At 49.5% G+C, this 11,055-nt stretch overlaps 1 protein-coding gene across 1 annotated transcript in view; it reads right to left on the minus strand.

The window, feature by feature from the left end:
- Positions 1-7,570: 7,570 nt before the first annotated feature.
- Positions 7,571-11,055, minus strand: part of LOC308152996 (DNA-binding protein RFX7-like) — a gene marked incomplete at its 3' end in the record, with an annotated part of 9,309 nt that continues 5,824 nt past the window's right edge. The window contains exons 6-7 of the mRNA XM_080526077.1: positions 9,863-10,999; positions 7,571-9,688 (exon numbers count right to left, since the gene is read on the minus strand). Of these exons, the coding sequence (XP_080382203.1) occupies positions 7,571-9,688; positions 9,863-10,999 (3,255 nt within the window). The remainder of the gene's footprint in view (positions 9,689-9,862; positions 11,000-11,055) is intronic.

The following is an 11,055-nucleotide window of genomic DNA, read 5'->3' on the forward strand; positions in this document are numbered from 1 at the left end:
CATGCTCGTGTCCTCCTCCTCCTCCCGTCCGTTGCGTATGACCTGCGAAGCTTGATCGATTAAAAAAAGTAATGATATATGGATGATATACAGTTAAAGTTCTTCCACCGATTCACCTTCCACTCCCTAGCTAGCTGGAGTAAAATGTCCAAATGTGTCACTGCGTCGTATCCTCTCTCCTCCCTCTCCTGCCACGCCTCCTCTCTCCTGCCACGCCTCCTCCCTCTCCTCTCTCCTCCCTCCTCCCACGCCTCCTCTCTCCTCTCACGCCTCCTCTCTCCTGCCACGCCTCCTCCCTCGCCTCCTCTCTCCTGCCACGCCTCCTCCCTCTTCCTCTCTCCTCCCACGCCTCCTCTCTCCTCCCCCGCCTCCTCTCTCCTCCCCCGCCTCCTCTCTCCTGCCACGCCTCCTCCCTCCTCCCACGCCTCCTCTCTCCTCCCACGCCTCCTCTCTCCTGCCACGCCTCCTCCCTCCTCCTCTCTCCTCCCACGCCTCCTCTCTCCTGCCACGCCTCCTCCCTCTTCCTCTCTCCTCCCACGCCTCCTCTCTCCTCCCCCGCCTCCTCTCTCCTGCCACGCCTCCTCCCTCCTCCCACGCCTCCTCCCTCCTCCCACGCCTCCTCTCTCCTCCCACGCCTCCTCCCTCCTCCCACGCCTCCTCCCTCCTCCCACGCCTCCTCTCTCCTCCCACGCCTCCTCTCTCCTCCCACGCCTCCTCTCTCCTCCCACGCCTCCTCTCTCCTGCCATGCCTCCTCCCTCCTCCCACGCCTCCTCTCTCCTCCCACGCCTCCTCCCTCCTCCCATGCCTCCTCTCTCCTCTCACGCCTCCTCTCTCCTCCCATGCCTCCTCTCTCCTCCCACGCCTCCTCTCTCCTGCCATGCCTCCTCCCTCCTCCTCCCACGCCTCCTCTCTCCTGCCACGCCTCCTCCCTCCTCCCACGCCTCCTCTCTCCTCCCACGCCTCCTCCCATGCCTCCTCTCTCCTCCCACGCCTCCTCTCTCCTCCCATGCCTCCTCTCTCCTCCCACGCCTCCTCTCTCCTGCCACGCCTCCTCCCTCCTCCTCCCACGCCTCCTCTCTCCTGCCACGCCTCCTCCCTCCTCCCACGCCTCCTCTCTCCTCCCACGCCTCCTCTCTCCTGCCATGCCTCCTCCCTCCTCCCACGCCTCCTCTCTCCTCCCACGCCTCCTCCCTCCTCCCATGCCTCCTCTCTCCTCCCACGCCTCCTCTCTCCTACCATGCCTCCTCTCTCCTCCCACGCCTCCTCTCTCCTGCCATGCCTCCTCCCTCCTCCTCCCACGCCTCCTCTCTCCTGCCACGCCTCCTCCCACGCCTCCTCTCTCCTCCCACGCCTCCTCCCTCCTCCCATGCCTCCTCTCTCCTCCCACGCCTCCTCTCTCCTCCCACGCCTCCTCTCTCCTGCCATGCCTCCTCCCTCCTCCTCTCTCCTCCCACGCCTCCTCTCTCCTGCCACGCCTCCTCCCTCCTCCCACGCCTCCTCTCTCCTCCCACGCCTCCTCCCTCCTCCCACGCCTCCTCTCTCCTCCACGCCTCCGCTCTCCTCCCACACCTCCTCCCTCCTCCTCTCTCCTGCCACGCCTCCTCCCTCCTCCCACGCCTCCTCTCTCCTCCCACGCCTCCTGCCTCCTCTCTCCTCCCACGCCTCCTCTCTCCTCCCACGCCTCCTCTCTCCTGCCACGCCTCCTCTCTCCTGCCACCCCTCCTCCCACGCCTCCTCCCTCCTCCCACGCCTCCTCTCTCCTCCCACGCCTCCTCTCTCCTCCCACGCCTCCTCTCTCCTCCCACGCCTCCTCTCTCCTGCCACGCCTCCTCCCTCCTCCCACGCCTCCTCTCTCCTGCCACGCCTCCTCCCTCCTCCCACGCCTCCTCCCACGCCTCCTCTCTCCTCCCACGCCTCCTCTCTCCTGCCACGCCTCCTCCCTCCTCCTCTCTACTGCCACGCCTCCTCCCACACCTCCTCTCTCCTGCCACGCCTCCTCCCTCCTCCCACGCCTCCTCTCCTGCCACGCCTCCTCCCTCCTCCCACGCCTCCTCTCTCCTGCCACGCCTCCTCCCTAATCCTCTCTCCTCCCTCTCCTGCCACGCCTCCTCCCACGCCTCCTCCCTCCTCCCTCTCCTGCCACGCCTCCTGCTCACGTCGCTACTCTTTAACCAGTTCGTGATGACAGAGTTGATCATAACATCAGAGCTATTATACAATCGATGATTAATCATTGCTATCTTGTTTTCTCTAAGGCCGCTGCTTCAAGGCAAGCTTCTCCCTCGGTTGCTTCTCACATTCAAGTCTTAGCATCTAAAACAGAGGCTACAACCCCGAATAACCTATTAAGTGCATTATTAACATAATGTTATAGGACTGTGTGTGACCATGGTTTATCTGCAGTGTGTTTGGTTTCAATATTATGTGTAATGTATGGAGGAACAAGTCTGTCAAAATAAACAATAAATAAATATATAGATACATAAATGAATGTATGAACAAATAAATGAATGAATACACACAGTATAACGAAATACATTTCTATGCTTTGTACCTGTTTGCAAATCACCTAATCATCCTCCTGCCACCTGACATATTAATCATCATTGGCAATTCCAGGACTGGTGGAGAGATGTGAATGAAGACAAATACCCCATGTACACCTTGCATTAAAATGCTTCCTGTATCCAGATACTGAACCTGAGGTATAGGTCCGGTGAACGGAAAAAATACACCAAAATTAAACCACAATGGAGTAGCTCGCACTGTGGGCGAATCGCGGACAGGTGTCAATACAGAGGTCGTTAACCACATTCTGTTCAACTTTGTTCTCTCTTTGATAAACAGCAGTTAATGTGTAATGGAAACATCTCGCCAGCAGGGGGAGTTAGAACCTAGTAGCATGTTATGTCTATGGTTATTTCAGACACCTCAGTTACAGTATGTGTGCCAACATGGTGGCAACTCCAAGTGGTCACATCTCATAAAGTGACATACTTATTTACAAAAGGGTTGTGTGGCTAAAAAGTAAATAGAAGCAGACATTGTTTTCCTGTTCACTCCTGGCCAACTCTCAGCAGTGGCTTGAAACCTATGACTAGGAGACAGATGGTGTGAGCATCGCCAAATGTGCATTGTTGCCTTATCCTGAGCTGCACCAATCTGTTTAGAGATTAGCCACTCTCTGGAATACCAACATCACATCCACATGTCCTAAAATGCCGAAAAGCAACTATGGTAATTGAGAATACACTTCTCAGTTCACACAAGTGAACTCTTGGGATGAAGAGACACCCAAGCAGAAGTTGAAGTGAATGACAAAGCAGATGTGGGGGGAAAAAAGAGATAGAAACCAATACAGATGAGGTACTTAAAAAAAAGTTTATTGGTTTTTAAAACCACTTAAAAAAATCTCAACATCAGTGAGCACTTTCAGTTTAAAAAAGAAAGAAGAAACTTTGCTGAAATGCTATAGCAACATTATCAAATGACTGTACGGTCTGCTGTACACTAGACAACAAGAACAACACGGCAGAGGGTATTCCTACAGGTCTAGATGAAGAAGAGGGTTAAAGGGAGTTTCTACCAGGTCAGTGAAAGGTACAACACAGGACTATCTGCTCCTGTGCACTTAAAGAGGAAGAGACAGGATTGTGTCTTCATTTAAGTACAAACATCAGTGCCTTTTTTCAATGGTTTCTCAGAAATAAAAATAAAATTACAACTTTTTCTTCACAGAGATACATAAAAAAGTAAAAACATCAAAATAAACAGAACAGATTCAAAAACTGAACGTACAGAACAAATACTCATCTGAATTAGTAAACATCAAACAATGCAAGTAACTTGTTATGTGAATAGCTATACCTTTCTGGTTGACAGGACCAGTCCTCAATTACAGCAAAGTGGTTTAATACTCTGTACAATAGAATTCAACACACATGCACACATAAGATCATCTTTTGTCATAGTGAAGGGTTCCTTTGATAACATTTATCAGTTTTAGATTTTTCATTAAATTGTGTTTCATATTCTCATGTAAGAGAATGAATTAAAACCGTATCTCATTGAGATTAATTTACACAAGACAATTAACTTTGTCATATTTCTGATTGACACTTCTCTAAACTCTTCTTCTCTCGTCTTTTAGTTTTTTTAGGCTCTTTAAAAAAATATTGTGTGGGCTTCAATCGATGCGTTAGTCCTATAAGAGGTGCCCAAGCCTTGGTTCATGAAAAATTTAGTGCAATAAGATGAACCTTCAAAGCTCGCTGAAATTTTAACCATGAAATCCCAGTGTCCACTGCAACGCTCTGGACAAAACAAAATCTGTCAGAGAAAGATATGAAACATGGTAATATATCATAATACTTTTTAAAATACCATGCTATTTTCTCACTCAAAGTACACGTCTCCTCTGCAAAAGCAGACCTCTATAAATCTCAGGAAGCAAAAAAAAGCTAACACCAAGTTAACAAAAAAACAAAAAAACACAGCATTATCTGTACAAGAAAGGGCGCCGGGGGCCAAACACACAAACACAGTTGAGTTGGCTCCTGATCCAAAGTCACCTATATAGGATTTGTGAGGGTGCACAGAATCAGTTTATCTAATAACAATACAGTGTCTTAAAGTTCTTTCTGTTGAGCTTTCATATTTACAAACTGGGGCTTCAAAATGAGAAGAACAGTCAACAGAATCAGCCCCAATATTGTCCTGCTACATTGGTTTCATAAACCAGACCAGTAGTGTGGTTTTCAGCATATTTTCCAGTGCTACAAAGAAGTTGCCAGTTTTAACAATTCCTTATATTGATTTAAATCGTCCCACCGTAAAAATAAAAAAATAAAAAAAAAGGGAAGAAAAAGAAAGGAAGATTCCATATGGCCATACAAGGAAAAAGGTCATTTCGACAACTGTCATACAGAAAGGAAATCTGACTTGTGAGATTGAGAATTTGTGGGTTCTTCTAATATCCTATATGACTATTTGACCTGTTTCTCTTTGGTATGGATATAAGGCTCAGAAGGCTAAAATTCCATAACAACCACAGGATTCAAGCATATAGAAGCACCTTTTTGGAATCCAAAATCTTTCCTCAATGGGCTGCAAGCTATTCATACATTGTTATTCACTTAATTTGCTTTTCACCTGCAATCAATGACCCGTACGTTACCACTTCAATATTTCATTTTTTTATCCTGGAGAAACTTGTCCCTCCACTGAAAACAAGACAACGCACCGAACGCATGAAAACATTATGAAAGGGAACGAAAAGCAAAACATGTACCGGTATATGTTTCTGTATCATTGTTATTAAATAGGACTATTGTTATTAACCTATTAACAGAATAGACTGATGATATTGAAATATGTAGCCAATTAAACCGTTTCAGAATGTATGGCAGTATGTAATGCACTTTAGTACAGTTTTATATTTAAAAAACTATGAAGATTTCATTTTACAATTTTAGATGCATGGTAGATAGATGGTAAAATTATGTACCACCATTTGGCAAAAACAATATTATCGAAATTAGATTATTTGACCTAGTTAAAAATCACATTTTAATCATGTACTGTACTATGCTTCAAATAGGAAGGAAAATAAGGGGAGGGGAGAAAACTATACAAACATACATTAACCTGCAGCAGCTTCTTACTTTGAGAGTAGCAGCAGATTTGAGTAAAAAAAAAGATGCATAGTTTACAAAACAATAGTAAAATCAGAACCAGGGATACACATTTTTTTTTTATCTTCGCAAATACCGGTAGATATGTATATGACTTAATTGGGACATTATTCAGTCAATACACTTTGGTATAGGGGTGTCATACGGTTAAATTCCTATTTATATATTCCTTCACTCTAAATCTTTCTGTTCAAAATCATAGTCAAGATATAAACCTTCAAGTCACATACTGTATCCTATATAAAAATCTTTTTTTCCTCCACCAATGCCGCATACACATCTTATAAAGCTCAATAAAGGTGAGAAAGGTCATCTTCTGTATTATATACTTTTTAAATACAAGATCTAAATAGTTTTTTAGTTTGTTATTCGAGCAGCTTAATATTAATTTCCTTTACCATAGTCCTCCAGATACCAGGGTGCAGCAGTCCTTAATGATTGCTTTTAGGGGAAACATAAACTATTCCAAGCCTCCATTTGCCCTTTTGTTTAAAATGAGGGTATGGGGGAGCTAAACAAGGAGTATCAACAATGACAAATTTGTTTGTGAAGAAAGCCTGAAAAATTACAATATTCAGTATCATCTTTGTTGCTCCATAGCCACTTGCTGCCAGTTTCACTGTACTAAAAGTGCATCAACTACTGGGAGATACATTGTGAGGAAATGTTTAAATACTGTAGAAGCCACAGTTAATTCCAAATCTAAATGTCAAAGTTTGCATTAAGTTCCTGAATCATAAAAACTGACATTTATATATGACTCAAAGTATACAATAGTATATATAATCGTGTAACTACCATGGGCCATTATCCGTTAATTATATATCTTAAACTTGTGGTCATATTCTCAACTGGTCATACACATTTTTCAATCTGCTGCATTTCCTTGAACAAAGTTCACTTGAGTTTTATAAACCTCTTAAATTCTCAATATCACCACAACGAGTTTCCTAGTCGTAAAATCTTAATTCTGACAGAATGGAACAATTCTTTGCCTAAATGTCATTCAGGAAATAGTATACTTGTCATGAGTAGACAAATGATTCATCATCATTCACGGATTATGACGCAAAGTTAAAGATTGACCATAGATTTTTGTATACAGTACTAGTCTTCAATTCAGCACCCAGAAGCACCTGCACTTGCAGCTATGAGTTTAACAATAGTACCAGTGTAGGCTACTGCAAATGCCCCATCAATGTCATACTGTATGTACATAGCACTTCTTCATTGAGATGTACAAGGTACAAAGGATAGGAGTATAGCGGGTAAGTATACATCCTGACAGTCTGTGCTGCTAAAGCAGTTTCAAATTATTTCTCTGACGATATCTATCCTACTTCCTATATCATCAGGGCTTCCTCTGAGGGAATTGAATAAATTGCAGAGGGGAAAAACAGTCGAATCATTGTCTCTTTCTTTTGCAAAGCATTTCTATACAGTCACCAGCTTCTGAATGAAACTGAAAATTAAAACATTGACAAAAAGAATGCAGTCAACGGATAAAGATGTTTGGTCACCTTAAAAGAGATTTCTCTCTTAATATCCTCTGTGTGGTCTCCTAGAAATGTACAAAATACTTGTTCTGCTGTTATTTTTGATTTAAATGCTCTTGAAATCACGGTAGTATCCTTTGATGACTTGAGGGGGGAGAAATTAATGAGACAGCACCAGCGATGAGCTGTGATAGAAAACCAGCATACTTGTGAGAGTGATAATTTCTGTTCAGCCTGGCACTTGGACTGGACAAACGTCATTGTGCCCAGAGTGTTTCAGTGTGCTATACAATTTCAACATGAATAATTACAAAAAACAGTTTGACAAAACAATATGTATAAACAATTTTCACCCTCATGAAATAAAAACAAAGCCTATTTTAACCCATTAACCCAACTGTGGGCTGGTCTTTGCTTTCCAGCCAATCAAATCCATTGGAATTTGCAGTCTCGCTGCAAATCTGTTGGAAAAGCGGGTCATTCATCAGTTCCTCCTGCGTAGAGTCTTCATATTGTCCCTGCTGCTGATTGGGGTCAAACAAAAGGTTTGCGTCCAAAGTGTTCAGATCGTTGATGCTACTGGAAAGCTCAGAGGTCAAACGGATTTCGCCGGGGAAATCCGACACCACAGCGTTGAGTTCTGACACCTGGCCCACGAGCTGGCTGCCAGAGGTAAGGCTGTCGTCCGCCAAGAGGTCTTTAACAGTTGTACTGAAATCCAACTGCTGCTGTTGCTGCTGAGGGTTCTGCACCAACAACATGGACTGGCTCTGCTGCTGTTGTAGCTGCTGCTGCTCTCCAGGAGCTGATTGTGATTGGCTGTCGCCCGCAGAGAGAATCAACTGTTCGTTCCGAGCGTTCTTCATGAGGTAACCGGGCTTCTGGAACTCGTACGCGTTGTTAGAAGCGTTGGAGTTCATCAGAGTCTGGTGGTTGGCGCCGCCTCCGCCGGGGAAGCTGGGGGTGGTCTCCAGGATCTGGGTGAGGTTCATGCGGGCGGTGTAGTTGGAGGGGAGGTTGTTGATGCCCAGGCCTCGCACCGCGTCGTCCCCGTCCCCGTCCATCTTGCTCAGGAGCACGTTGGTGATCTTCTTGCTATTGCTCTGGCCCTGCATGGGCAGCACCTCGGTCTGCATCATCACGTTGAGCGGTACCGATTGGCTCCTCTGGGCCATGCTGCTGACGCTCAGGTCCTGGTGGTGGCTGTTGGCGAAGATGTTGAGCATCTCGTGGGTCAGAGGCGAGTTGAAGGGGGACACCACCGTCCGGGGGAGGCTGTTGGGGTGGGACGTGTTGCCGCTCAGGTTCCGCTGGCGCACGGCGGGGCTCACACTGCGACAGCGGAAGGTGGAGGAGGAGGAGGTGCCGGTGGCTTTGTTGTCCAGAGGGGCGGGAACGGCAAATCCCTCTTGCTTCGACAGGTGGTTAGCCAGATTGGCCATCTGTTGTTGTACGGGAGAGATCGGCGTCAGGCGGCCAAAGTGTCCGACTCCGTCGTGGTGCCTGGGCTGCGTCTGGTAGGACTGCCCGGGGATGGCGAAGGCGTGAGGCTTCCGGAAGTGGTCGTCGACCAGGTCCTGGTAGCTGGGGAGGATGCTGATGCCGTTGTTGCTGTTGGAGCCGGCCCCGGAGCTGGTGTTGTAGCCGTTGTTCATCCACTCCAGCTTGGCCTTGTCCGGGTGAGTGGCCATGGGCCTCTGCATGGGCTTGACGGGGCTGCTGGAGACCATGCTGCCGTCGTGGAAGCCTGTGATGCTGGAGCTGATGGGCGTGAACGCAAACGGGTTCCTGCACTCCACCGGGCTGGGCGGGACACTGCCGCTGCAGTTGGAGTGCGGGGTACCGATGGGGGTGAGGCGACTGCTGCTGCCGGCCCCCAGGACTCCGTCCACAGGGGTGGTGGGACCCATGCGGGAGCAGGGGCTCTCCCTGGTCACGCCCTGGCCTCCCCCGCCGCCCATCATCTCCGAGGTGGGGGTCGGGGTGGGAGTCGGGGTCGGTGTGGGAGTGTGGATGGGGGTGGTGCTGTGGTAGTAAGGGGTCACCGTCTGGCTGGAGGACATCATGTTTCCCTGCATCGCCGACTGCTGGCCTTGTAAGGTGACGTCGCCGCCGCACACCCCGAAGGCCAGGCCGCTGTTCAGCTTCATTTGCTCCTCCATCTGGACCAGCTCCTCCACGATGCTGTCCTGGGTCATGTCGTCGTCGTTGAAGGGGAAGTAGTCCATGTCGCTGTGCAGGGAGAGGTGGCTGGAGGAGCCGGGGCCCTGGCCCATCAAGGACAGGGGCTCCAGGACCGGCGTGGAAGCCTGCTTGTGGTCCACGGTCATCTGCTGGACGTAGGCCTGCTGCTGCTGGCTCACCTCCAGCTGGCCCGCAGCCCACATGGTGTTCCTCAGGTCGTTCCTCAGGTCGTTGACGGCAGATTGCTCCAGTAAGTTAGCGCTGTTAGGAATGGCTTGCATGTTAGCGGTGATGTGTTGCTGCTGCTGCTGCTGCTGCTGTTGTTGTTGTTGTTGTTGTTGTTGTTGTTGGTGGTGTTGCTGTTGTTGTTGTTGTTGTTGTTGTTGTTGCTGCTGTTGCTGCTGCTGTTGTTGTTGCTGCTGCTGCATTAGTGCTTGGCTGGCTGGAACACTAGTATCCATGGCAGTCGGAGTGCCTTTTCTCTGCACTGAGCTCTGTGGTTTGACAATAGTCTGGAAGCCACTGTTTCTGATGGGGGAATCGGAGAGTGCTAGGATCCGAGTTGGGACAAAAGACTTCAGTTTCACAGTAACTTTGCCGATGGCGGTGGCCGGCGCACTTTCAGGTCTGACCGGGGTTCCTGACCTGGGGAGTTTCTTCACAGCAGCTCCCATCCCATGCCTAGAACTGTCATGCCCCCCCACGGGCTGCTGGGAAATGAACACCCTCTTGACCGGCGACGGATACGACTCGGGGCCAAGGCCTGGGCGCTTCCTGGGGCTTTTAGACGCCAGTAAACCTTCCTTGGGTGAAGTGGCACCAGGTGACAAAGTGGTGCTGGCGTTCTGATTGGAGACCGTCAGATACAAAGTGCTTTCATTATTGGTGTCATTATTGCTACCAGCCGTGGCTGCCACAGTGTTGGTAATTGAGGGAGACTTCCCATTGCACTTAGTCCCAGGCATGACCTCCAGTCCCAGGGAGCCTCTGGTGTAAAGCGTGGGCACACTAGCGGCCCTGGGGACCGATCCTCCAGCCTTCGGCCCCCCTGCGGCTTCCTGAGTCCCAGTGAGCCTGCTAGCGAGGCTGCTCTCACTTATGGCTTCAGCCTCCATCTTGACGTCGATGGTCTGGGTCTGGGTGGTGGTGGTGGTGGTGGCCCTGCCTGACCTGGCTATTGGGGACAGGATGGGTGCTGCGGAGCCGCTGCGCGCTTGTGGGCTGGGCCTGCTCTCCTCCAGGGACCCCATGCCGCCCATGCCGGCGGACGCAGGCCGCAAGGTGGCGGTGGTGAGGGTGGTGGTGGTGCTGCTGTTGGGCGCCAGGGAGATCTTCACCACGTTGACGGAGCTGACGTGGGGGTTGGGCATCACGGCCTTGATGGGGCTGTTGGTGATCAGCAGGGTGGGGGGCGAGCGCAGGGTGATGGCGCTGGTGGCCGAGGGTTTGGGCAGGATCTGGGCGTAGCGGTGGCGGGCGGAGCGGTCCCCCACAGGGCTGGCTGGGATGGGGGTCTTGGGTTTCACCGGCTGCACTGACTGCACCACCTGAAAGTTGACAGGCATGACCTTGCCCTCCCCGGGTCCCACGGGACTGGGCGACATCAGCTGCCTGCTCCTCTGTACCTGTACAGACACAGACAAACATGAGTGAAGGTCAAATCATCACTTAAGAATGATGG

This window comes from Nansenia antarctica (assembly GCF_963989245.1).
Source record: "Nansenia antarctica genome assembly, chromosome: 1".
Taxonomy (NCBI): Eukaryota; Metazoa; Chordata; class Actinopteri; order Argentiniformes; family Microstomatidae; genus Nansenia; species Nansenia antarctica.